The sequence below is a fragment of the Quercus suber genome, unplaced genomic scaffold (genome assembly GCF_002906115.3).
Source record: "Quercus suber isolate HL8 unplaced genomic scaffold, Cork oak 2.0 scaffold_68, whole genome shotgun sequence".
Lineage (NCBI taxonomy): Eukaryota > Viridiplantae > Streptophyta > Magnoliopsida > Fagales > Fagaceae > Quercus > Quercus suber.
In genome coordinates, this window is record NW_027069533.1 from 1,029,459 (window position 1) to 1,057,350 (window position 27,892).

General features: G+C 38.9%; 2 protein-coding genes and 1 long non-coding RNA gene across 6 annotated transcripts; 1 reads left to right on the forward strand and 2 right to left on the reverse strand.

Moving 5' to 3' along the window:
• Positions 1 to 1,575: 1,575 nt before the first annotated feature.
• LOC112025489 (protein RADIALIS-like 4) lies at positions 1,576 to 5,367 on the reverse strand. Of its 2 annotated transcripts, none has more exons than XM_065773048.1 (2): positions 4,872 to 5,339; positions 1,576 to 2,144 (listed from the first exon to the last, which is right to left on the reverse strand). In XM_065773048.1, exons 1-2 carry the CDS (start codon positions 5,234 to 5,236, stop codon positions 1,838 to 1,840), a joined length of 672 nt encoding a protein of 223 aa, XP_065629120.1. In that variant the 5' UTR covers positions 5,237 to 5,339; the 3' UTR covers positions 1,576 to 1,837. The 2 variants fall into 2 exon arrangements, with proteins under 2 accessions (XP_065629120.1, XP_065629121.1); XM_065773049.1 differs by lacking the exon at positions 1,576 to 2,144 and adding an exon at positions 3,386 to 4,394 and having other exon boundaries at positions 4,872 to 5,367.
• Positions 2,788 to 26,439, forward strand: LOC112025474 (uncharacterized). 2 transcript variants are annotated; one of them, XR_010628820.1, is made up of 4 exons: positions 2,788 to 3,331; positions 20,598 to 20,664; positions 24,592 to 24,681; positions 26,190 to 26,439. It is a non-coding gene; the product is annotated as an uncharacterized LOC112025474 (long non-coding RNA). The 2 variants fall into 2 exon arrangements; XR_002884255.2 differs by lacking the exon at positions 2,788 to 3,331 and having other exon boundaries at positions 20,491 to 20,664.
• On the reverse strand, positions 25,382 to 27,832 carry LOC112025473 (NAC domain-containing protein 90). Of its 2 annotated transcripts, none has more exons than XM_065773047.1 (3): positions 27,639 to 27,832; positions 27,214 to 27,506; positions 25,382 to 25,585 (listed from the first exon to the last, which is right to left on the reverse strand). In XM_065773047.1, exons 1-3 carry the CDS (start codon positions 27,790 to 27,792, stop codon positions 25,550 to 25,552), a joined length of 483 nt encoding a protein of 160 aa, XP_065629119.1. In that variant the 5' UTR covers positions 27,793 to 27,832; the 3' UTR covers positions 25,382 to 25,549. The 2 variants fall into 2 exon arrangements, with proteins under 2 accessions (XP_065629119.1, XP_023913916.2); XM_024058148.2 differs by lacking the exon at positions 25,382 to 25,585 and adding an exon at positions 26,268 to 26,859.
• Between the last annotated feature and the right edge of the window lie 60 nt (positions 27,833 to 27,892).

Consider the following 27,892-nt stretch of genomic DNA (forward strand, 5'->3'; position numbering starts at 1 on the left):
CCCATAATGTGAGAAGAAAAGTCTCTCCCTAGAGAGAAAAATACTCACCTAGCATGAGAAGGAGATGGCTTTTTATTTGTTAATAATTAATCATTTGATAGAGCATTTAACTTAACTTTGAAGAACAGGAGGAAGGGATGTAATTACGATTTTTTTAATATAATAATTTGATAATTAATAAGAAGAAATTTAAATTCTAAATATTTTCATTGAAAATATAAAAATAGGTAATTTCTAGAACTCTTCGATATGGATTTATTAGATGACCCAAAGGTGCTGCTGCTAGTATTGTCCAAGATATTTGAGTCCAAAAGTTACTGGCATAAATGTTCTAGTATTGGGCTTCACAAACCTATTAGTTGCCATTTTAATCTTTTAAGAGCATTCCCATCAGTCTTTGCATAATTGTGTATAAATGTGCAAAATAGAAAAAGTCATCACTTTTACACAATCTGAGCAAAAAAAACACCCACATCAGTGGGTGTATACTTGTGTATATTTATAAGTTGCTACAGTACCCGTGTAAATATACACAGGTACTGTAGCATGTTTATATCATTTTTTTTATCATTTTTTTCTCTCTCATCCTCTCAGCTCCCTCTCTCTCTCTCTCTCAGCGCACAGCTCTCCCTTTCTCTCATCTCATCAATTTTTCTTCCTCTAGCTTCCGCCAATTGCCATCGCCGCTGATGAGAACGAGGTCGAGCAAGCCAAGTCGCCGGACAAGTCCGTCGCCTACAACATGAACGGAGTTCTCCAACGGGTCTGTCGCCTAGAATATCATGGGTTTTGATCCATTTTTGGTTGAGCTTGAGGCCGGCGGCCATCGCGAGGAGGTGGCGGTGCTGTGAGGCACTTTGGGTGAGGCCGGCGGCCGTCGCGAGGAGGTGGGTTTTGATCCATTTTTTCTGGTTTATTGGTTGATTGTGGGTGTGGGTTTTGATCCTTTTTTGGTTGAGCTTGAGGTCAGCGGCCATTGCGAGGAGGTGGCAGTGCTGCGAGGCACTTTGGTTGAAGCCGGCGACTATCGCGAGGAGGTGGCTTTCGATCCATATTTTCTGGTTTTTTGTTGATTGTGGGTGTGGGTCAATGGGTTTTGATCTTGATCAGCTTGGCTTGAGTGGGTTTTCCTTTTGATGATGCTGGTTGGGTGGTGATGATGGTGGCCGTGGGTCTGTGAGAGAGAGAGGGGCAATGAAGGAGTGAGTAATAAAAAAATGTAAAATAATGAATATTTTATTGAATAAATGTGTAGAATAGATAAACTGATGTGTGCGTTTTATAAAATTAGATGTGTAAAATAGAAAAAGTAAGTTTTTTTGTGTAAAATAGACAGAAAATTTACACGGACTATTGTGAATGCTCTAAGAGGAGTTCTGCCGTTTATCCTCAAAAAAAAAAAAAAAAAAAAATCTTTTAAGAGGAGTTGGGCCGGCCCAACTTAAATCATGCTATCACTTATCAAGTCAAGTAAACAGATAATTCTATTTAGGAAACATTCCTAATAGTAATGGTTCAATTTTTCCTTTTTTCCTTTTTTTTCTTTTTGGAACTAAAAGAACTCAGAATCAAATATGGAAGAAAATAAAAAATAACTCAAAGATAGTGTCAACCTCAACCATTACAGTAAAAAGAAAGAAAAAGTGAGGAATTAGTTAATATTTACATTTTTTTGGACTAGCTATATTTATCATTTACATCTATGAGACTTTGATAGATTATACATAAGGACCCAGCAAGCCAATATAAAGGGATCATTCTACTTTTCACTCGAAAAGCTATAAAAAAAAAAGGGTTCATCCATGCACAAACTATGAAACTTATCATTGTGTCATCTTTAGAAAGAGAATCCAAAGCCCTCATTGTGCTCCTCTAAACTTTGTTGATCATACAAGTGTATAGCCGGGCCCATCTCCCAGATCTGATCATTAATTTGACCCAGGCCCACTGAGTTAGCAGCCTCCTCAACAGTGGTAATGTCATGAATACTACACTTCTTCCTCTCTTTCTTGACTGAGTTCTGGCGAAGAAAATACTTTTGGGCATGGCTGGCCACTTGTGTTGGTGTCCTCGACTTCACAGCTTTCCTTGAAATACTCCTCCAATCTCCCTTCCCAAATTGTTGTAGTCCATGTAGAAATAACCTGTTAAAGCATTTGAATTAACTCGTGCAAAAATTATTGTTTACGAACTTATTTTTCTATTTTACACTCCCTTCAAAACATTTCACATTAAATTATATATTTTACTCTATATTTAATTAAAATATCAAATTTTCTTAATTCTTTTTAATTGTTTCATACTCAAAATAAATAAAGAAAGAAAAAACAATTGAATGTAAAATAAATAATATTAGTGTAAATTTACACGATTATACGCGAACTGATGTAGGTCATGTTTAGATAATACTATATAAATATTTTTCTATCATACAGATTAATTTGAATGCTTTTACAAGTTACAACGTTCCTTATAAATAAGAAATTCACTTGCACACCTTTTCCATGTGTTGAGATTGTAGTGGTTATACCCTAAGAAGCATAAATGGACACGGAGACAGGCAGGGGCGGAGCCACATAGTGGCTTGGGGGGGCCGTGGCCCCTGCAAATTTTTTTTTTCCCATTAGCCTATGAAGAAAAAATAAATAGGCCCCCCCAACATTAGACAACCGGCCCCCCCCCCCAACCCATTTCTCACCTATTCTCTCAGCCCACTATTCTCCCAGCCCACTCCCAGCCCAGGAACACGCTGACTTGAAAAATATTAAAAAAAAAAAAAAAAAACTGTAACAGAGCCAAGCCCAGTACCCACGGCAAGCCAAGCCCACGAATTCTCAACCAAAAAAGAAAAAATGATAAAGAAAATTAGAAATCAAACCCACATACAGCGCAAAACCAAAACATTAAAAACAAACTCCAGCAAACCAAAAAAAAGAGCAAAACCAAAACAAACTCCAGCAAACCAGAGGTGTTTATCAAAAAAAAAAAAAAAAAAAACTCAATACAGAGCAAACCAAACCCACGTTCACGTCGCCGTCGTCATTGCCGCAGCTCACTCGTCGTCGTCGTCGCTCACCCCTCATCGCAGATCATAGATCGGAGCTCTGCCTCTGCTCCAGTGCTTTGTGCTCGGTGCTCACTCTGGCCCTCCCTGAAGGTATTTCTCTCTTTTTCTCTGACTCTCTCTCAGTCTCTCTCTCTTTATCTCACTGAAATGAGAAAAATGAACTGAAATTTTCGCAGATCGCAGATCGGAGATCTTCGATCGCTCTGCCTCTGCTCCGGCCTCCGATCGCTCTGCCTCTGCTCCGGAGTCCTGCCCTCCCTCAAGGTTTCTCTCTCAGTCTTTCTCTCAGTCTCTCTCTCTTTATCTCACTCTAAAATGAAAAAAATGAAATGAACGTCCATCTCTTTATTCTTTAATAGCCTATCTCAATCTCTCTCTCTTTTGAACTGCGGGTCTCTCATCTCTGATTTGCTGGCCATTTTACTTTTTTTCCTGTTTTTGTCTTTTTAAATTTGGCTTTATCTTATTTCTTATCCGTTGGTGTTGTGTGGGTCAGTGTGTTTGTGTTGGTGTTGGTGAGATATTGATTGTCATTTAGTACAATGTGTGTTGTGATTTGTGATTGGCATTGTGAAATTTTCTGATTGCAGCTAGCTATTGTGATTGGGGCACATGTTGTGCTTGTTTGTTGGACCGTGGGGTGGGGAGGGAGTAGATGTAGATGGGCTCGTGGGCCGGGTAAATAATAATTAAAGCAATGTAATGTGCAGCACATTACACTGCTTTAATTATTGTGCTACACATAAAATGTATAATGTTCGGCTCTTTTAGTATAATATGTACAAGGGGCTAAACAATATAACAAATTAAAGTAGTATAATTAATGACAAATAAATTAAAGTAATATAGTTTATTGTTACGCTAAATAACAATAATTAAAGCTATATAATTAAATTAACCAATACATTATAATAGACAAATTAATTAAATTATTTTGGTTTTTATTTGAGGGATTATTATTAATTAAAGTTGTATTAAAAATGGGTTAACTGTTTAAATTATAGTGAAAATTTTGTTTTTTTCTTGAGCATGAATAACATTCATATAACTAAGTAAAATTTATAATTAAAATTTTATTTTTTAAAATTCTTTTCAGGTTAATTTTTGAGTTATATTCTTAAAGTTAAAAGAATTATGAGCAAATGAAAAATAATTGATGCATTCTTTAAGAAAAAAGATGTTAGCAATTCAGAAATTAGGACACCTGTGGCTGTAGAAAAAAATGTTAATACTTCAATGCCTGATGAACATCCCTCCAAATGTCCAAAACTTCAATTTGAAGAGATAGATCGTGATTCAGGATCACGTAAACAAATATGTGAATTCCCTATCAACAAACAAGATGAAATTTGAAAAGCTTATCTCAAAAAAGGTCCATATCAACCTAAAAATATAGACTATCCATACAACGATGATACTCGTCGTCGTCAATTTCAACCTTCATGGTTCGAATCGGCCCCCCCATGTAAAATTTCTGGTTACGCCCCTGGAGACAGGTGGCATCGGATGCATGTATTCACCCATATGAGATACTAAATACATTATTTGATACAGATTTTTTCCACGGTACTCGATACAAATAACACAACACACAATGACATAACAAAGTTTAAAATTTTTTGACATTAATTAGTTTTTCTAACATCAATTAAATTAATTAATTAAGCTAATTAATTTTTTTAACTACATATGCAATATCAGGCCTAATTTATACTGTCAATTATAGCAAGACTTTGAAGAATAGTAATATAAAACAAATTAATTAAAAAAAAAAAAAAAAAAAAAAACAATGAGAATCTCATACCTGTGCTCTTCTTCAGTCCACGGAACACCTCTCCTCCTTTGTGTCTCTTTAGCCTTGGACCCAAAATCCACAGGACCCTCCGAATACTCGGAGCCCTGACCCACCGTGTCAAACTCATCTTCGTAACTCGGCAACTCAACTCGGCCCGAGTCAATCTCCAGCAAGTCATGAACCAAAACCTCGTAATGTCGGCGCACTTCCAAGGGAGATTTTCCTAAGACCTGGGTGGCGATCTTTTCCCACCTGTCCTGCGTTCCCTCGGGGAAGACAACGATAGCTTCCTCGAAGACCTTGTCCTGGACACGGGACCAGGACGAGGAATCGCCGATCGAACTCTGGTTGCTGATATTCTGCGCAAGAGACATTATTACCGATAAAAGATAATATTGTTTATAATAAAATCTTTGTGTTGTGTTGAGTTGGGTCTTCTATTTTATTTATGTTTGTGGGGTTGGTAAAGCGAAGCTGAACTAAACTAATAAGAATGACTGTTTTGGATTACGCCAACTTTTCGGCAATGACTAGGAAGTGATAAAAACACGTTTTCTGGTTTTGGAATTTTTATATCTTGCAAAGCTTCGATTCAATGTAAGTTCTAAGTGGCTTACACGTGTATTTTCTATGTCGGCGGAAATTGCTTCCTTTTTCTTTTTAATTATTTTTTATTCTTATTCTCATACCACAATCAAACTTTTTATTTAGAATTTTTTTCTCAATGAATATTTAAAAATTGTTTGAATTTTATTCTTTGAATTTTATTTTTGTCTTATTAGCATTTGGTCAATACAAGAACTAATTTTTCACGTAAGCAGAGATGAAACGATATGCTTTATTTGAAAAAAAAAAATGTTTTGCTAGTTGAACTAACTAATTTACGTGCGTCTTTGATCCTATGGCCAAAACTAGAGAGTGATTCTGCGGGTTCTTGACCAAAGTTGGTAATACTAGTAGAGAGTCTCAATTTACGGTGATAGCTGGCACTCCAATGTCCATTGCAAACTCTATAGCCCTCCTTATTATTGCAACACAGCTATTGCATTTTACTTGCCGACTCTTATTTTGCTTCACTTATATTGTGACTCATTGCCACTTCTATGAGTTATGACTTTTATACCAACACAATTTTGCTCTTTTAAAATCAACCACTTTCACATTAATCTTGTATTGGGGGGTAGGAGGTGGTTGCCATGATCCATTTTGTGGCAGTTCTAGTACTGGGTCCTAGCTTTAGGCAAAATCAAATTCCCCGAGAAGATTTTGGGATGATTGTATCAGTTATTTCTTCGTTCTTGATCGGTGCTCACTTCAATTGTACCATAAAGACTAGACTATAAAGAAAAACATTTTTTTTCTTCCTGAATAAATACTTTATTGATCAAGCAAAAAAAAAAAAGAAAACAGTTAGAAGAACTGAGTCTGGATCCATTTCTATCCAAAACCTGAACAATTCGAGGCGATGGGCACTGGCCTAGTCTAGAATAAAAGGGCAGCCCACTTGCTTTTCAGTTGGTGATTATCCAATATATCCATTCCAGTAAAAGGCAGAGCCAGGAGCTAATGGGGTCAATTGCACCCCTAACCCAACCTAAGAAAACGAATGCACTTTAATTTGGCCTCCCTCAGCCTTGTCTAAAAAGATAAAAGCTCCGTATCCTACAAAACAAATTTTATTTGACCCTTAATTTAATGTAATATTAAAAACTAGGGTAAATTTTACAAACATCCCTTGAGGTTTGGGATAATACCAATAAACTCTAATGATGTCGAAAAATCACCAATGAGCCGCATAGTTTTCGCACGCTTGAAACAACACTTGCACAACACAAAAGTTGAAGACCTTAAGAGGAGTACCGGTGTGGTACCGGCCAAATACCCTCCGACAGTCAAGTTAGAAAAATCTCTTGTTCACAACTCTAGAATACCAGAGCTGGGGTGAATTATGCGTACCTTGGCTAGTGAGGGTATTAGGGCTTTTATAGTAGTAGAGGGTCAACATCATTTCCTTGAGTCAGAAGTCTTTTCTTTATAGGAGTCTTTATGAGCGTATTTAGCGGAACCCTTTCCTTGTAGGAGTCCTTTTGATTAGCACTAAACATGAAGCACAAGACATTTCCTTATATACATAAACGTGGGGACCAAGACAAACCACGTTAGGGTCGTCAGCTTTGCGTACTCCCTTTCGCTTTATTGGCTACCCATTTTCGTTGCCTAAGGTCAACTTTTCGGCTATGCGGTAAGCTTCGTGGACTCCCTAACATTGTCACTTACTAATGGATCTCGACGGAGGTTTGCTTACCCTATTCAACTTGTTATCATCAGCTTCCTTTTCAGCTTACTGTTTTCAGCTTACTGTCTTCAGTTTACTGTGCTCAAGATGCAGCCGTCAAGTATGGGGTGGAGCTATAGACTTTACAACAAGGTTGTCTCTCATGAGTGAAGCTGACAACCTTGTTATGTCCGTCGCCTTTTGTTTCGTCATGGGTTAATTACAAAATTACCCTTATCAAAGTCCAAAACATTTAAAAACCGACTGTAAGGGCCAAAAATGTTGGCGTTCAAGCCCACTTAAAGTAATGGATTGAATTTGTCAAACTTGACCAAAACCAATAGAATTTGTGAGAGATGAGATAAAACAACTAACATGGGCTCTACCCAAGAACAATTTTTGAACGAAGTCCAGTTTATATTCAGAATTAGATGGGCAAACAGCTCTACACAAAGGCTCCTGAGGAGGCAAGATTTACATAGAAAAAATTACACTATTCCTCTTTCTTCTCCTATCTCTTCTTTTTCTCTCTTTTTCCGATCCTCTTTCCCAATGCCCTTACCCCTTATTATATAGCTCTTTCCCATCGTATCTTCTCCATCCATTTCTACCTGATCTTTGTCCCTTTCCAACACCTGTCACCTTTTGCATCTAAAGTAGATGGTAGCAGTAGCTTGCTTAGCTATGGCCAGCACTGTTCAGGTCACTTCCTCATTAATGTGGCTGATAAAGTTGGTGTATATCATTTAATGTAGATGCGACAGGAAGTTCCAGCTCGGAAGTTCCTCACCTACCATTGACTTCTACCTTCTTCAGTTTGCAGCCCCCTTTATTGAGTACCGTAGGGTTCTTTGGCGAATCCGTCTCCCTCCTCGGGCGTCATTGCTCCTCGGGCCCGTGTCTAGTAGCGTGTCCAAATTAATGCCTTAACATTTCCTATTCCTCTTCGGGCCTCAGTCCAGTGTTTCGACCCTACAACTTCCTCCTCGATCCTCGGGTACCCATAGCCTCCTAAAACTTTCACTATTTGTTTATGAGACAAAAGTGAAGTTTTAGTTTCGAAAGTGAAACATGCACGTGCCACATTCGTTCCTACGTATTAGCGTCCTTTCATCTGTCACTAGCATGCTCTAGCGCTTCGGAATCCACGACCTATCATTTATGGCGTCAGGCGGCTGCTTGTCTCCCCATGTTCTACAGTTTGATTGAAATCGTACGGCTCCTATTTTTTCTCATTTATAGGCGGGAATTTTACTGCCCATTTTTTTCACTCCTATAAAAGGAGGATCTAGAGCTGGCTGAGGCTCATTTTTGATACCTTGGCAACCCAAGCTTTGAAGAAGAGAAAAACACTCCCGAGGAGCGCTCTTTGCTTTCGGCAGTAGGTGTGTTGGTTTTCTTTGTGTTTTCTTCTTTTACAAGTTTCACACTTTGCCCTTTTAAAAACCATGGGTAGATATGCTAGGTTAGTGGATACTGAGGAAGCTAGGACAACTTTTAGGGCACAATATAGGATCCCCGATAACGCTGAAATTAGGCATTGCGAGGAGGGTGAGTGGTTGGTTTTGAGCTGATCTCCTGAATCCGTGGTTATTCCTATGATTGCCTTCATTGAAGGCGAGATGGAACTACTTATGGGGTCAGTAACTAGGGACTACCTCATAAATTATAGGTTAACCCCGACCTAGTGCTCTCCCAACATTTTTAGGATGCTCGGGTGCGTAGACGCCATAAACCGTAGAATGGGGACTCACCTCACTTAGCATGACGTGAATTGGGTCTATAATTGCCAAAAAGGGGAAAAGACAAAATACTACATGAAGTGTAGGATCCCTGCAGTTAGGTTAATCTCATGCCTACATGATTTGAGCAAAGGCATGGACGAAGATTTCCTTATTATCTTGGGAGGATGGCACGATGGGAGGCACAATCCCACCCAATAAGGGGAACTAGGTAGCACTCCCGAAGGCTGGGGTCACCTTTAGGATTTTGAGTAGTTTTTTTTTTTTTTGGTAACAGTTTCTTTTTCTTATATTCCTTTACTAACAATACTCATGGTTTCACTTGGCAGACGAGTACCACACAGCCTCAGCCAAACACTTGGTGAATTTTAACGATCTGAACAAAATCCTCAAATCAAAAATATTCCTGCACAGAGACAGGCAGCTCAGGGTGGCGCACATCATCCTTGGCTATAAACCCTCAACCAAGCACTTTCAGAGTCTAAGAAACATCATCAAAGCCCGTGACCTGCGCTTGACTCTGATAGATGTTACTGTCCCAGGATTCTTGTTGACAAAACCACTTCCTGAGGGGACACAAGACGCTTAGATCCCAGCGCCTATAGCCGCTCAACTCCTATACTCCCACAAACCTCCACTACCATCTAACGAGGTGACCGAGGAGTCCACATCCAATTCTGTCCAAGAGGTGACTAATAACGATTTTGAAGTTTTTTACCGCCCAGACGCTCCAAGCACCTCACAAGCCCTTTCATTAACAACCATGGGCTTCGAGGAGAAGACTCCCGACCTTCTTACGCTATTAATGGCCCACGTCGGAGGTTCTTCCTCGGCTGTGACAATACCTCCCCACCCACCAACTCTTGCTGTAACGTGCACATCCCCAGCTGAGGCTGCAGACAAAAAGCGGAAACGAGGTCAAGGGGAAAAAGGGGCAGAGGTGGCTGAGGAGGGGGAGATTTCTGAGCCCCTTGTCAAGGAGGCCCGTGCAGGCAAAAGGCAGCAGAAAAAGAGGCCCAAGCACACCGTGACCTCTAAAGAGAGTGGCGGGGACCATCCCAGGAAGGCCTTTATATGAAGGCCCGTCTTTACCTTGAGTTTAGGCGCTCCCATGCTTGATGATGCCATACTGAGGGATCCTTCAAAGGGTAGCTCAGGCCTGGTAGCAGAGTGCTTGGAGAGGGCACTATGCCTTCCTGAGGATATGGAGGAGTTGAAGTCCTATAAGAAAAGAGAGGTCTTCTTGTCTCTGAAGTAGGACCTCACCATAGTATCTCACCCAACTTATTCATCTGTCAAGTTATTCTACCTGAGACTTATATAATGCTTATTTTGTTTTGTTTGCTCTTCTTTTTGCATGTTGTCCAGACTGCCTTTATGGTAGAGAAGTAGGTAGACCATTCCTTGGATGTGGCCAAGAAGGCCGAGAAGGCCTAAGAAAATGTTGAGAAGGCTCAGGCTAAGGCAGAGAGAAAACTGAAAAAAAACCCTCTCTCAGCTATTAGATATGGAGAAGGCCCATCGTAACGCTAAATCTGCCTTGAAGGGCCATGAGAGGCAGGCATCTGAGGCCTTGGAGGCCCAAAGGAAGGCTGAGAGCATGCTGGCTCTTATTGTGGTAGAGCTAAAACATGCGAACAAGCAGTTGGAGGCTAAGGAGGCTGAAAAGGCTCAGGCTGAGCAAGCAGCTTATGACGCGGGTATGAATAAGACTGTTGAGAGTCTTACTGCCCAGCTTCGTGATGTTGCTCTTGCCTTTAGCCGAGAAGTCTGGGATGAGGCCATGAATGCTGTAGGAGTTGACCCCGAATCAGAGATACATGCTCCTGATAGGGTGTACTATCCCCCAGCTCTATGCCTAGCACCCACGGTTTCTCAGCCACCAACAGATCCAAGTTCTATTCCTTTTCTTCTGTAGAGCCCAAGGATCCAGTTCCCTATCCTACCTCGTCCAAGGGAAAGGAGTCAACTAAAGAACTCCCACCTTCAGAAGCTGTGGTGGACGTGGAGGCTGAGGAAGGGGTTCCTGAGGGGGTGCTGTTGAAGAAGAAAAGAGATAAAAAGGAGCAAAAGGAGGAAAAGGAGAAAAATGCTAAGGAAAAAGAGCCCAACACTTAATTTGGTTCTCATCTAGGAAATCCTTAGTAAATTTTTGTAATGGGACAGCGTACATGTAGTGCCCCCTTTTTTATGTAATGAAACTTTCATATTGAATGAAAAAGAGAGATTTAAAATTTAATAGTTTCTGCCTTTTCATGCTTATATAGACATACTTGTATACTTTGCATGTACAAATTCCAACTGCCCCTTTCTCATGATAACCAAGACATAACAATTTGAAATTGAATATGCATGTGAGCAAGCTAACTGGTACTTCTTTTTGGAAGCTCAAAGCAAATGCTTTCGGTCTTTGCTACTCAATCCTTTTTTATACTTAGGACATTTTTGTAATGCTAATTTACCCTAAGCTTGTGGCCGAGGAGCCAGGCAAGTCCTAAGTTTTGTTTAACATTTAGGATATTTTGTAGTGTTAATTTACCCTAGGCTTGTGGCCAAGGAGCCAAGCAAGTCCTAAGTTCTATTTAACACTTAGGATATTTTGTAGTGTTAATTTACCCTAGGCTTGTGGCTAAGGAGCCAGGCAAGTTCTAAGTTCTGTTTAACACTTAGGATATTTTGTAGTGTTAATTTACCCTAAACTTGTGGCTGAGGAGTTAGACAAGTCCTAAGTTCTGTTTAACACTTAGGATGAGATACAACGAAGCAAGACATAACGGCAGCAGAATTTATTAATAGTAATAACGCCGTAGATTGTTTACATTCCATGAGCGAGGGACTGCATTTTCATCTAGGTTTTCCAAGTGGTAGGCCCCAATCCCTGTCACAGAGGTGATTTTATATGGCCCTTCCCAATTGGGACCCAGCTTGCCCTAAGCAAGGTTCTTGGCCGTCCCTACTACTTTCCTCAAAACTAGGTCTCCCAGGGCCAAGGGTCTGAATTTGATCCCCTTATCATATTGCTACTTAAGTTTTTGTTGGTAGTGTGTCATTTTCACTGTTGCCACCCCTCGTCTTTCATCGGTCAGTTCCAGATTGTCTAGAAGTAACTGGTGGGTTTTTTCAGTATTGAATTGGTCCGTTCTCAGAGTTGGAAATTCGACCTTAAGGGGGATTATTGCTTCTGAACCGTACGTCATCGAGAATGGGGTTTCCCCTATTGACCTTCGGGATGTGGTGCGGTATGTCCATAGCACGTGGGGCAACTCGTCCACCCATTTTCCTTTTGCATCATCTAGCCTCTTCTTTAGTCCGACCACAATGACCTTGTTGATGGCCTTAGCTTGCCCATTTCCCTAAGGATATGCCGGTGTAGAGTATCCATTCCTGATTTCCAACTCTCCACAATATCTTCTGAAGAATTTGCTATCAAACTGAAGACTATTACCCGAGATCAGTGTGTACGGCACCCCAAACCTAGTGACGAAATTCTTCCAGACAAACTTCTTGGCATCAACGTCTCTAATATTGGAGAGGAGCTCGGCTTCCATCCACTTGGTAAAGTAATTCGTGTCGACGAGGAGCCATCTCTGATTTCTAGTGGCTCGAGGAAAGGGTTCTACTATATCTAGGCCCCACTAAGCGAAGGGCCAAGGGCTAGACAAAGGATTCAGAATTCCTCCTAGCTGATGAATATTTGGGGCAAACCTCTAATATTGATCACACCTCTTCACATAATCCTGGGAAGTTTGTCGCATATTAGGCCACCAGTAACCCTGTGTAAGGGCCCTATGTGCCAAGGATTTTTCTCTAATATGACTCCCACAAATGCCTTCATTTAGTTCCTCTAGTAAGGGCTCCACGGCTTCTGGGTGTACGCATACAGCTCGGCCCTACAAGGAGGCTGCAAACCCTCGTCAAAGGTACCTCCGTAAGACTTGAGGTGTCTATCTCTTCAACAAGAACGACCCGAGGAAGGCTTGATTCTAGTGAAGTGGCTAACATGGCAAAAGAGTCTGCATGAGAATTCTGTCCTCTCGAGATCTGCTCCAATGTAAAACCCTTGAAATGAGCTCTCGCACTTTGTACTTTGGTAAGGTATTTCTACATCCTCTCATCTCAAGCTTCAAAGTCACCATTGACTTGACCCACAATCAGCCTAGAATCTGAATACAACTCGATTGTCTTTCCCTTAAGCAGCCTGACCATGTTTATTCCAGCTAGTAAGGCTTCATATTCGGCATCATTATTGGTGGTTGGGAATCCTAGTCGCAATGACTTTTCTATTATTAGTTTCTCGGGGGTAATCAACACAACCCCCACCCCTGCTCCCTTTCAGTTGGAAGCTTCGTTCGCGTAGACTTTCCACAAGGGGCCAATAGTTATGCTCCCTAGGCACCGAGAAGGTTTCTACCAAATCGGCCAGATGCTCCTCTACCTTTTTGCTCTTAACCACTATATCATCAATGTATGCCTCCATGTTCCTCCCAAGTTGTTTTTCAAACATCTGTGTCACAATTCTCTGATAAGTTAATCTGGCGTTTTTGAGGCCGAAGGGCATCACGCGATAATGAAAGTTACCGTTGGGGGCATGGAAGGCCGTTTTCTCCTGGTCGGTTAGTGACATTGGTATCTGATGGTAGCCCTGGAAAGCAACCAGGAAACTCATTCGATGATGACCCATCATGGCATCTACCAGTTGATCAATTCTGGGAATGGGAAAAGGGTTTTTTGGGCAGGCTTTGTTAAGGTCTGTGAAATCTGTACACACTTGCCACTTCCTATTTTTCTTCTTCACTATTACTGTGTTGGCCAGCCATTCGGGATAGAAGATTTCCTTAATAGCCCCAGCCTGTTTCAATTTGCTCACTTCCGCCCTGACTACCTTAGCGTAAACATCGGATGATCGCCGAGGAGGCTGCTTGCATGGCACCGCCTTGGGATTCACATTTGAGTGATGGCATGCTAGCTTAGGATTAATTCCTGGAATGTCACAAGCATTCTAGGCTAAAACATCAACATTTGCCTTTAAGAACTTTAACAATTCTACCTTTTCCATGAATGGCAACTGCGAGCCTACTTGGAAATATTGCCCCGAGTCCGATCCTATCATCACTTTTTTCAACTCCTTAGATGATTCTCCCGATAACTCAGTCTGCTGCTCATTGGTAGCCCCTTTTAATTGCTATTGGATCGCATCCTCATTAATCCCGGCTGGACCTGATGATTGCCATGTAATCGCTAACACCAAGCACTGCCGAGCCATGGCCTGATTGCCTACTAGTTCCCCCACTCCCCTATGAGTAGGGTACTTGATCTTAAGATGCAGGGTTGAGGGAACAACTCCCATAGCATGAAGCCAAGGTCTACCGAGGATAGCAGTGTACGGGGAGAATGCCTCTACCACAATGAAATTCACCAAGACCTCCACATCATCAATTTGTATGGGGAGCTTAATCATTCCTCGAGGGATTACCATTTTGCCATCGAAGCCCATCAGCGGAGAGTCATTCGCATCTAGGTCCTCGGGCTTCAATCCCAGCTCTCGGTATAAATTTGGGTACATTATCTCGACCTGGCTTCCCTGATCAACTAGTACCTTTTTGACGTCATAGCCCCCAATTCTCACAGTAACCACCAAGGCGTCTTTGTGTGGTTGGAGGGTTCCTTGTTTATCTTCCTTGAAAAAGCTCAGGTCTGGGACTGTCACTCTTACTCTTTTGTAAGTTTGACCTCCAGCCTCCAGGCAAGAGCCCCCTATCACAGACATGAATTGGGAACTCGACGCGACGTTTCCTCTTGGCCTAGCCAGCATCATGTTAATAATGCCCAAGCTGGACGAGGATTGGCATTTCCATGTACCCCCCTTCTTGAGTGTCCGGCCTATTCCATAGGCTAATGTAGGAAGTAATCGAGTTTCCCTGCCTTTGCCAATTAATTGAGGTGATCCCGCAGAGTCCTGCAGTCCTCCGTTGTGTGACCCTTGTCCCGATGATAGTTGTAATAGAGGCTTTGGTTTCTCTTGGATGGATCCCCACCCATCCTGTTGGGCCACCTAAAAAAAGGTTTTTTTATCTTCTCTAGTATCTGGTACATCGGCTCTTTGAATAATGCGTTGACCATCTGAGCCCCCATGGGTGCTGCATGACTAGGGAAGTCTCTCCTGGGTTGGTCATTATGATATCCTCCTTCCCGAGGATCCCTCTTCTCGGGGAATACTTTTGCTTTCCCTTTTCCCTACATCTGGTCTTCCTCTAACCTTTTGTATTTGTCAATGCGGTCTATGAGTTGGCGCATGCTTGATGCAGCCTTTATAGTCAATGATTTTCTCAAATCATGCTTAGTTGGGAGGCCAACTTTGAAGGTCCTTACCGCCGCGTCCTCAAAATCCCCATCTACCTTATTGTACATCTCCCAATAACGGTCTGAATAGGTTTTGAAGGTCTCCCCCTCACGCATAGCCATAGACAACAGAGAATTCACTAGCATGGGGACTCTACTACAGGTTATAAACCTCGCACCAAATGCCCTTATCAGCTCTTCAAAGGACTTGATTGATCCCTCGTCTAGTGCATCAAACCATCGCATGACAACGGACCTAAGGTTGGAGGGGAACACTTTGCACATAAGGGCCTCGTTATTGGCATGGATAGCTATCTTCTGATTGAAGTGGCTGACGTGCTCCCCTGGATGAGTCTTTCTAGTGTACATGATGAACGTTGGTTGGGAAAAACGATGGGGGAGCCTAGCCTTATTAATTCTTCTCACGAATAGGGACTTAGGATCATTTCCATGTTTATTATGACCCTTGTCCAATTTGTCTTACTGTTTAGAAGCTGAGTAGGACTCGTTGGGTGGAATCCTAGATCTACGCTAGTATGTACGATCACAGCTTCCCCCTGAGCCTTCACTCGATGGGGGAGACAAGCTCCTCTTACCATGCTTCCTACACCTTAACTTCTTGCATAGATGATCAACTTCTTGTAGCAACTCTAGTGTCTCTAGATTGTGTGAAACACGGCTTCTAGACTTGGAACGACTTCGTTCAGTTCTTTCAATGTGGTGAGATTCCAGCACAACACTTGGGGTGCATTTCCTGTCTTGCCTACATTCCATGTTAACAAACCGATCTTCCCTCTGGGTTCCTACTGACTCCTCCCCACCTTGGCCTTCATTTGCCATGAGCGTTCAGGACAAATCCACACACTTGTTGTTCCCTACAGGCGGCGCCAATTGTAAGGGCCAAAAATGTTGGCGTCCAAGCCCACTTAAAGTAATGGATTGAATTTGTCAAACTTGGCCCAAACCAATAAAATTTATGAGAGATGGGATAGAACAACTAACATGGGCTTTGCTTGAGAACAATTTTTGGAAGAAGTCCAGTTTATAATCAGAATTAGATGGGCAAACAGCTCTACACAAAGGCTCCCAAGGAGGCAAGATTTACATAGAAAAAATAACACTATTCCTCTTTCTTCTCCTATCTCTTATTTTTCTCTCTTTTTCCGATCCCCTTTCCCAATGCCCTTACCCCTCGTTATATTGCTCTTTCCCATCATATCTTCTCCGTCTATTTCTACCTGATCTTCATCCCTTTCCAACACTTGTTACCTTTTGCATCTGAAGTAGATGGCGGTAATAGCTTGCTTAGTTGTGGCCAGCACTATTCAGGTCACTTCCTCATTAATGCGGCTGATAAAGCTGGTGTATATCATTTAATGTGGATGTGACAGGCAGTTCCAGCTTGGAAGTTCCTCACCTACAATTGACTTCTACCTTCTTCAGTTTGCAGCCCTCTCTGTTGAGTACCATAAGGTACTTTGGCGGATCCGTCTCCCTTCTCAGGTATCATTGCTCCTCGGGCCTGTGTCTAGTAGCGTGTCCAAATTAATGCCTCAACCTTTCCTATTCCTCTTCAGGCCTCGGCCCAGTGTTTCGACCCTACAACTTCCTCCTCGGTCCTCGGGTACCCACACTGACCATCACAATCCCTAACCCTAAGGGTGTATTTCGTTAGGGTAAAAACAGGGAGGATGGAAAATAGAGAGAGAAAAATAGGGTGGAAAATATTGTTTTCCACTGTTTGGTTAGAGAAAGAAAATAGGAGAGGCAGAAAACAGGGAAGAAAGTTTTCCCTCCTGGGCCTACTTTTTTGATCCTCCCAAATCATGAGGAAAATGTGGAGAGAAAAGTGCTATGAAAGCACTTTTACACAAATACCCTTTCACCTACCTCTCATTCATGACCTGATGACTTTTGCTTATTCTCATCCTTACCTTCATAGCACACCAATTTCCAAGTTCTCTTCTCTTTTTTTTTTTTCAATGTGACCTGATCAAGTTGATACATTCTATTGTTTTTTGTGGGCTAAATGTAAAAAATGTTTGCCTAGTTGCTGACCATGTTGAATGGTTACAAAATCTTTTGCCCACAAAAGTTTGTTGAATTCCTCTTTGCTGACCACATTTTTGTGGGTTGAATGTAGTTTTTACATTTGTCCAAGTGCATTTATGTCATAACCTCTTACTGGTTACAAAATCTTTTTCCCAATTTAATTTATATGTACATTATTGTAATTTTTACTTTATAATAATAAAAATAAAAATAATTTATATATATGATGTGGTAAATTTTATATTATTTAATGAGTACAAATAATTCTATTTCTTACCTATTATGTAACAAGGGTATAATAGTCAATTTATATAAATTACATTTTACATCCTTCCCTTTTCCTCTCCAACCAAACAAAAGAGTTTTCCACCCTCTCACTTTTCCACCATTCCAACCAAACACATAAGAGGGAAAATCAAATATTTTCTATATTCCCACTTTTTCATCATTCCACAATTTTCCATCCTCCCACTTTTCCACTCCTCCAACCAAACGGACTCTAAATTGCTTGTGTTGCCGTTAGATATTCTACTCTCTGATCTCTTATCCGTTTCACTGAGTCTCTCTCTTCCTTTCCTGGCTTTCTTTGATTCAGATTAAAAAAAAAAAACTTGAATGAAACCCAACGACCACCGACAACTAACCATTAGTAAAATCCATGAACCTAGAACCACCGTCCACAGACCACTTACCAGTTACCACTGACCATCAATAAAAGCCACAAACCCATCAACAAAACAACGGCATTGGCATCAGTACACACACCTAGAACTTTGTAACCATCAACCACCAATAAACCCAGAATCAATGATTCAATCCAAAACCAAACCCAAAATTAGTGATTCAAAACAAAACCCATAGAACCAAAACCCATAAACCTCCAAAGCCGACCCACAACAAAATTGAAACCTTTAGCACTAATCCTAACTAAAACCCATAAACCACTGCAAGCCCACCACTACAACATCACTGCAAAGGCGAAGAGAGGAGAAATTTGCAAAGTGAACCCACCACAACAACACCACTGTAAACACGAAGGGAGAGGAGAAATCAAGATGCCCACACCAAGACGCCACTGCGAAGAAGAAAGAAAGAAAATAGAAATTAGAGAGAGATGTGAGACAATCACTGGAAGAGAAGAGAGAAAAAAAAAGTGAGAGATGAGATGTGAGATAGAGAAGAAAAGTAAAAAATAACTAACGGCTTGCAATGATGTCTAAGTTTATGGACTGGGATGGTCAAATTTTAAAAGTTTTGGACTTGGTTAGTATTAACCCAAGCCTCGTGTTTGTGAAATTTACCCTAAAAATTAATTGTAAAGTCACATATAAACATAAAATTAAAAACATATATTACTTTATGATTGGATACTATAAAAGTTTTTTTACAAGCAATTAAGTTACATAGAAAATCTTCTTCTCAAAAGAAAAAAAAAATTACGTAGAAAATTGTAATGACCAAATTTGAGTCCCTGGCCCAAAAGGTGGATGAACTTAGGCCCAAAAAGCCCAAAATAATGAATTTATAGAGAGTAGGTTGGGAAACTGGACTTTAATGAATCAGACAACAAATAAGGTAGATCTTGATGATAAGAGAATGAAGATAGCCAAGTTTTAACTAAAGAAAATCGTCCTTGGCAATATCTGAGGAGATCAGTTCTTATATATTTTTCTCAGGTTTGGTTACAAATGCAATTCTCAATTGCTATAGTCTTTTTCCCTTTCTTTTTCGATCCCTCATTCCTCAGGGGTTTCTTACATTATATATCTCCCTTTCAATGATCTTAGCCCTTCATTTGTTAATCATCTAGGTCATTCCTTGAGTGCTTGTCCCATTGGACACCCCCTCTGGCCCTTTGTGAGTTAGGGTAGCCAAGACAGTACTGTTCATGGGTCTTCTCCACATAAATGCGGCCAGAAAGTTAGCTGCAGAGCATTCAATGCGGGAGCAGCAGCTTTTCCTTAGATATTTCCTAGCTCTCATTTTTCTAGTACGTTCATAATGCACGTCCCTATTAGTGAAATTTCCTAGAAGGTCACTTTGGACAACAGGATATACATTTGATTTGTGCTTTGTTTATCCGATGAGATACTCCTCCTCGGATCACCTTTCCCAACCTTTTCATTTGCATCTTACTTATGGGACTCTGAGCTTAACATCCTCACTACTGTTTATTCGTCCTCGGACCAACCAACGTCCTCGGTCAAGGCTCAATGCCCAATATATAATTTTGGGCCTTTATCCCTACAAAAACCTTTTTAGATATACTGTTATACTTTTTTGATACCTCAACATTTATTATTTTCTCAATTTACTTTCATAATTAAATTTTATTTTCAAATTTCTTATATTTAAATTTATTTATAATTCTCTCTTTCTCTCTCTGATAGTTTAAACAATATAATCCTTACCTCGCATGACGATTTTTTTTTTCCCATGTATTAATAATAGTAATAATAAACAAAGTTTTTTTTAATATTGTCTTTTTTTCGTTTCAATAGAAATAAGGGAACAAATAAAGAAACCACTAAAAAATAAAAGTTAAAAATACATTAATTAAAGTTCTTTCAATCCTCTCTTTTGTTAAGAAAAAAAAAATCCACTAGTGTATATGAGAAGAAATTAACTTAGAAAAGAATGGAAATAAAGACAATGGAAGAAGTAAAAATGTGGAATATATTTACAAAGAATTAGAAAGGCAAAACAAGCATGTATTTTTCTTCAAATTTGGGTGGTTATCAAGTTCAATTTGGTCAAGTCTAGATATTAGCGTAATTTACACTAAGATAAAAACATGTATTAAGAATGAAAAAGAATATATTTGCCAAAAAAAAAAAACATATACACACAAAAATTTTCAAAACTGCTAGTGTGACCGATTGTTAATAGTACTAATAAAAACGATGTTAAAAATTATTCAAACAAGAATGAGTAAAAACTTGTTAACTCAATTGTCAAAAAAAAAAAAAAAAAAAAAAAAAAATATTGAATTTTCGGTGGGTGTAGTGAGAGTAAAAACTTGTTAACTCAATTGTCAAAAAAAAAAAAAAAAAAAAAAAAAACATGTATTGAATTTTCGGTGGGTGTAGTGTACCTAGTATTGCTCTTTTTGTCAAAACAAAACAAAAGAGTCAAAATGGTACCACCCACCCATATGGAAGAACAGGTAGTGGGTTTAGACTCTAGTGGCGACTTGGTGCACACGTGCATAGTGTGTTCACACTGGACACTACTACACAGGCAAACGCAAAGTCACGCTGTCTGCTGACTCTGCTTCAAAATGGTCTTCTTGATTCGCTCACTTTCTTCCTTTTTTTTCTCTTTCAGTCTTGCCCCCCCAACATCAGTTATACGGGCTGCAAAAATGGCGACCAAAAAAAAAGAAAAAGCAAAGGTACACACGTCCTTTCTCTTTGTACTTCCAAATCTCAATGCATTGCCTTGTAACTTTTCTCTTAACTCTTTGCTTTTCAATACATTAGATTCTCAGAATGAGTGTGGAAATAAAAGAGACTTTGAATTGCTCAAAGTTAACGCTCACAGCTCTGTATTTCCTTGAAACATATTTATGATTTCTTTTTTCTTCCATAATATATATATTTTTGGTTTGGAACCAAAAAAAGAGTAAGAGAACAGAGATACTTGTTAAAACCATGACTGCGTATTTGGTTAAAACCATAAATGTTAGGCTAGTTTTAACGTTTTAGGGATTTGGTTATTTTATATGCTATTGGATGTTGTTTTCCATATGTTAAAGAATGTGTTCAGTTAAAAAAAATATTCCCTTTGGGATGCGCCTGGAAAATAACTCCCAACTCCACGCTCTCGGCTCGCTCATTAGCGTCCTTGATGTAGCTGGGTGTACAGCTATGACTCATTTGGACCCCTTAATCTTGCACACCTGGACTCACTGGATAGAGTGTTACTATAGTCACGCCTAAGTGGAAGACGCCAATTCAGGTCGCTCTCCTCTACTCATTTTTCATCCATTAAAAAAAAAAAAAAAAATCCTTTCTGAATTTGGAAATTTGAATACCTGAACTAGTACACTTGCATTCATTGATAACATGTTCTGCGCCACCACTGATTAGTTTCTCAACAAAAATGCAATTTGAATGAAAATGCATGTATTAAAAGTATTTGGATTATAAGCAATGGGAATTTTCCAATATTTTTGCCTTAACGATAAATTTGTGTGTGAGAATAGTTTTAGTTGAGCCTTTTAGGGAGAAATAATCAATGGAAATGCACGTTTGGCTCTGCTGAATGATTCCTTGAATTGAATCGCCTTTTGGTTCTTTGCTTCCTTGTATTACTAGAAGTGTCTGAAGATTATAGATATCCCAATACAAGGTAGATAATCCATAAAAATTTGTTACATAATAAAATACTTTTTGTGTAAATAGCTGTAGATTTCCCAATGCTAGGCTTGATAAATTCATGACACACAAGTGGACTTTGGTAGCGAACAGACCTGTGTAGTTGTGAAGTTAATTAAGGAGCTACAGCCTGCAGACAGTCCTGTGGAAGAATTTGATAACACTGCTGAATGTGTAAGGGGAACTATGGTGTGGGATGCATATGAGTGCTGATACATGTGACACACCAGACAAATGCTAAATTGTGTCAATGTATGACTAGCTTGTGATTGGTTCTTAAAGTAGTGTAGAGGTGCTCAACTGTATCAACAAGGTGCTGGCATGGGGAGTATGTACACAAGGTTATGACATGTTTAAGTGATACTTCCCAAGCAGCAATTGATTATGAGCAAGAAGAGATTTTATTTTGGGAATTGCTGGAAGCTGCCATAGCTCAGTCTACAGAAATTTTGATAGTTTGTTCATCATAGGATGTGCTTTACTACATTTGATGGAGAAAGTATCAGAAGGGATTTAATATAAGCCGCAGTGACACACATAAACTCTGGTAATTTTTCTGTAACAAAATGGTTAATCTATAATGATGAATAATAATAGATGACAAATTACCAGTTGATATTGTATACATATTGCTATTTTGTAGCGCAATAGGCGTAGAAAAGTGCTCATAATACAATTTCAAGCTTAATGCATCAGTGCATATAGCATATATCAGTTAGTTCCAGAGTGGACCCATATCATACCATTAAGCTAGCATTAAAACAGCATAGAAACAATAAGGCAGCACGTGTGTCTCAAAAAATAATCAAGTAAGAAACTAAAAGAGCTGCAACAAGAAAGAACCCCCCAAAAAAGTAGAAAACAAATTACCATTAATTAATATTATTTTAAAGAGAAACCAATGAGCAACATACTTAGCCAAAGGTAACGTTTACAGGTTTAAAGAGCTGCTGAAATATGCTTCCTTGTGGCTAATGCTAGGAACTCTCTCCATCTCTTTATACTTTCCTTTGATAGCCAATAATTTATTAGTGATTGTTTTATATATGTATTCATCATAGGAATACCATTTCTGGGCTTAGTTAATAAATGAAAGGGGTTGAAAATTCATTAGGACTTCATAATTTGGAAAAAGAGTGCATCACTACTTTGAGACATTTGAATAGTCGGTTGAGGTGGAAAAGACCTACTGCTAACTGTTATGCATGCCTTCAGATTTATTAAAAGCCCATGCAGTATGGGGTGGCACATTTTTAGCTTTGAAGCCTATCAGGAGACTATCATTGAGATTTGAGATGAGCAATGGCGCATACACCTGAAACACAACTATAGCCTCAATGAAGGATCAACAATAGGCTATTTCCATATCAGCTGTATATTGGCATGAGTCTATGCCTATTTATTAGTACAGGATGAGTCATCTTGTTCTTATTGTAATGTATAGCAAAAGAGATAAAAATTTAGTTGCCACTGGTCAACATAAGTCATACTTGTTGCATTGACAAAGACAAAAACCATTATGATTTTTCCTTTTTGATAAGAATTACCACATATAATTGACCTTTCATGTACAAAGTCTTATGTTTATTATTCAATTGCTTCATTTCCATCTCCAGCATTTCTTTGGATCCTAATACAGCGATAATCATATTCTTACTACTGTTGACTTCTTTTTTGTCATACCTAACTGAAGACTCACAATTTTGGAATTTATATTCTCTCACTCGTTCAGCACTATGTTTCCACCAAGAGGATGTTTATTTTCATGCTTTCTGTTTGTTAAAATTATTAGGGGTAAAGAAATGCTTTCTGGTGTTAGACCTCCTTGAATCTCTGTCCATTTTTTCATTGAAGATTGTATCTAAATAGTCTATATATAAATGTTTTTGGTTTATACATCATTTAAAAAAATCACTATCCATGCTCAATATGAAAAATCCCTCTTCTGCTTGTATTTCCATCAAACATCCATTTGTTCTTCTCATGATTTGTACCAGTTGCGTGAGACTCATTAAGATTAAATAATCAACTTTGCTTTGTTTGATGTGATGTGTGGCTTGACTCCGCCACCGCAGAAATATAGACTCTTGGATTCTCTATCTACCCTTTGCATAAATATCATTGGTAACACAAATTAATGTTTTTACCTTAGTTTATGCAAGTTAAAACCAGTTGCATACATTTCCCACTTTGTTGAGCAGAAATTCCACATTTAAATTGAAGATCCAGAGATGTGAGGATGTACCCTTTTTTTCTCAAAATTTCATGCAGTTTAAGTTTGCAATAGGTCTGCCATCAGGGGTTGTTCTACATTAGAGCTTGGGGACATAGCCTATAAAACTTCTTGAATTCCTTATGTTTTCCTTACACATTCAAGGACAGTATTTAGTAAAATATAGGGAATGCCCCCCAAAAGTTATCTCACATATAACTCTAAAATCTATATTATAAATAATTTTTTCCTATAATTTGAACCCAACCCCTCCCTAAAAATTCTATTATCCTAGTTCCACCCTTGTCTTCCATGGCTTGGGTTACAATTATTAAACCACTCGGCAACTGCATTTAACAATGATGTTGTACATTGGCTTATCTTCTTTATGCTCAAGTATGTTCAATACATGCGAACATTGCATATCCACCATTTGCTGGTTATCCAATGAAACAGTGCTATTCCATTGGAAACAACATTACTTGATCTGAGTACCATTGTTCCTTAAAAAAATTATTATAGTTATTTCTGTATAATGTAATGAAAGAGAATCTTGCTTATAAAACCGTTGATGGAAAAACTATTCTAACATTTGAAGATGTAATACAAAGCTAGAGTTATTCGTATGATGCCATTATGATTCCAATGATTGCATCGTGTCAATTTACAACTTTTAAACCTCAAATTGCTTGCATTTGTTGACTTTTGATCCTATTTTTCACTTCCTCAGGAGTCATCATCAATTTTGCACATTTTTCAACGAAACAGGACATCTGTCAGCCTCTGCCTTTTCACTAGCAGAAGCGTATAAATACAATATGTATGTAGCCACTCTTTTGATGATTACTGTCTATATATGGCGTTGCTAATTATCATGTTTTCTTACCTCGTGTTATTGATTGTAAGAAAAGAGAATATGAATTTCTATACTTTCATCATGCTATTCTGCTGACCCAGTCACCCAACCAAGTTTCTTCTACCTGGCAATATTGTTTTGGTTAAAATTCAATTTAGTCCCTTGGCTTTTTCTTCAATTTCAAATTAGTCCCTAAAGTTTAATTTTTGTCAATTTAGTCTCTCACTTTGTAAAAATAAGTCAATGTGGCATTCCATTCAAATCTGTTGGCAAACAATGATGTTTGGGCATCCTTAAATAAAAAGAAAAAAAAAAAGTGTGTGTGTCTATGCGTGTGTGAGTTTATATATATATATATATATATATATATATTTAAATAAAAAGAAAAAAAAAAAAGTGTGTGTGTCTATGCGTGTGTGAGTGTGTATATATATATATATATATATATGAAACTGAAAACATTCATGAGAAGTGGCAGTTAATAGATCTTGTTGTTTGATTTGTTCAAAAAAAAGTTGAACGACTTCATTTGCTAACAAAATTTGGACGGCGGACTTATTTGAAAATTGAAGTAAAAGTCAAGCGACTAATTTGAATTTCAGCCTGCAGAGTCATTTGTTTCATTGGTTGATGAATCTTGTGCAAGTCTTAATATCTTCTGCTTTCACTATGCCACCCTTGAAGACAATTTGTGATGAATCTGAAAATATGAAAGTAACTGCAGAGTTACATATTGTCATTACCATCATGTTCTATTGTCAGGCTGCAGAGTCATTTGTTTTGTTGGTTGAAGTCCTTTCGAATCTTGACCAAGTCTTAATATCTTCTGCTGTCACCATGCCCGCCTTGAAGACAATTTATAATGAATCTGCAAACATGAAAATAACTACAGAGTTACATATTGCATGGTTTTGATTGGCCATTTGTAAGCTTTAACTGATCCAACTGAAAATGTTGGCAATTTTTTGGAAGCAAACCAGGAATTCAAGTGAAAGCATCATTTTCGAAGGCAAGAATGTCATATAATGTGAATTGTAGGCTAGTCCTTATACAATTGACTTTTCCCGACAACCTTGGCCTGGATGCCTGAAGAAGGAAGAGGTTTCAAATTTTTTTCTTTTCTTTTTTGGATCATCTATTTTGGAATGCGTGAAGGTCAAATTCATGTTACTGCGTTATAGAACGATACCTTGGAATGGTTTGTGATCTAGTTACTTGTTTTGGAATTTAAAATGTTACATTGTTTGTATCAGTTTGCTTAAAAAATTACATATGATAGCATTAGATGCCAAGTCAAGTTGGAGAAAACAACTGAGTTCCATATTTTTCTAATTACTTACATGCAAAATAACTAATAAATGATTTTTTTTTTTTTTTGTGTGTGCATGTATTATTCCAGTTTTTTTCCTTTTCTATATCTGTACATAGTTCTTACTTGATTTTGAAATATGACTTCCTATTGCCTATTCCAGGTTCACAAGTTGTGCTTGGGAAGTTGGCATAGTTTCAATGGGAGAGAGAAAAGGTGATGCCATTTTCAAACTTAAAAATAAAGTTAAAGTTTGTCAGGATGCAATCTTGAAACTGATTATAACTGAATGCAGTTGACAGTTTAGCTCTGCTACACCCCCATCAGACCTTACATCTTATTCCTAGCTTGTAGTTGATTTACAAAAATAATTGAATTTTTCATATTATAAATCTTTTACATCTTTCTGATTCTCTATTACTCTTCTATCACTTTCTGTGACGAAGTCAAAAAAAAAAAAAAAAAAAAATCTAAAGTAAGCTATCCTATTGCCTATGTGATTTAGTTCAATTTGCTGAACGGGGCTGCAGCTCTGACCATTGATTGACTTAGGGCCAATTTAGTTGTTCCCACTCCCATAGAGGTTGTTCTAGACCATCATTTATCCCCCAGTTAAAGCCATCAATCTCTGGGAGATCAACATGGTCTCCTCCCGAGTGAGAAGTTTCAGACGAGCTTGTTTTCTCTACCATTGTGGCGTTCTGAGAAGATGTTGCAGCCTCGTTATCACCAAGCTGTGGTGTCTCTCTTGTTGACATTTCTGGGCGTCGATCAAATGCTCGAAGGCTTCCAGAAACCACATACACTCGGCACAAACTGAACTCATGCCTCAACTACAGGAAATGAATAGTGGAATAGGATACGAGAATTAGAAATTCTGAAAAAAAAAAAAAAAGTAGAAAACTATTTTCCATCTTTGGGAAAAAAAAAAAAAAAGAACACAAGATTTTTTTTTTTTTTTTTTTTTTGGTATTTTGGATAATGAGTTTTTCTGTGCGAGGGAATGAGAGGTTTGAACATAACGCCCCTCCCACTTGGGCATACAATCCCACAAGCATGAGACTCATACTCATGTGAGAGAGTGTTATATGCAACTACTACACAAGCCGCCACTACTCAATGAGGTGTGGTCTCCGGCTCATTGTAGAAAAAAAGAAAACAAAAGAACTTTAGCATTGCATATGCACCTTGGGAACCACGGTGCTAGACGAGCTTGGTACTTCTTCAATTGCTCTGTACTCATTCATCTTCCATTTGGTTTTCCTTCCAGTGGGTGCCTTCCCCTTATAGAAAACCATGGTTTTCTTCACTCCAATCACACGATTATCTGACGAATACACATAGCCAGGAGAGCCTGTTGCTTTCCAGTACCCAGATTCTGTAGTTCTGCTGGGTCTTCCTCCCCTAGCTTCTCTTTCTTGTCTTGGTGTAAAGAAAAACCATTGCTCAGTGTCTGCTTGACACATCTCTCCTGAAAGCTCTGCAACACAAAACAGAAACCAAGTCAGCATACTCACAATACCATTTAGCTCAAACTTAAAAACCATTTCTAAAGCATACACAATTGGGTTAAAATGAAAGTGGAGTTAGTTTGTGGAAGAGAGATATGTACTTGGAAGGTGCCAAGGCTCTATGTCATAAATGCTGATGACTGGGATAACTCGTTTCACATCAGGTCTCTTCCCTTCAAGCTTGTTGTGTAGGTAAAAGGAAACGAGCTCTTCTTCAGTTGGGTAGAAACGAAAACCAGGTGGGAGTTGTTCCATTGTTGATGAGAGTTTTGAGAGCTTGTAATTGTGTTTGAAATTTTGAATTGCTGCGAGTTTTTAAATGGCGTGTAGTCTTTATATATAGAGGGGTAGAGAT

Bases quoted from the DNA above. Each gene is read 5' to 3' on its own strand.
- LOC112025489 (XM_065773048.1), bottom strand. From the start codon at position 5,236: ATGTCTCTTGCGCAGAATATCAGCAACCAGAGTTCGATCGGCGATTCC. The intron at 2,145-4,871 runs GTATGAGATTCT...ATGCTTTAACAG, and splicing joins TGGACTGAAGAAGAGCACAG to GTTATTTCTACATGGACTAC.
- LOC112025473 (XM_024058148.2), bottom strand. From the start codon at position 27,792: ATGGAACAACTCCCACCTGGTTTTCGTTTCTACCCAACTGAAGAAGAG. The intron at 27,507-27,638 runs GTACATATCTCT...TTTGTGTTGCAG, and splicing joins AGAGCCTTGGCACCTTCCAA to AGCTTTCAGGAGAGATGTGT. The intron at 26,860-27,213 runs GTGCATATGCAA...CATTTCCTGTAG, and splicing joins CTAGCACCGTGGTTCCCAAG to TTGAGGCATGAGTTCAGTTT.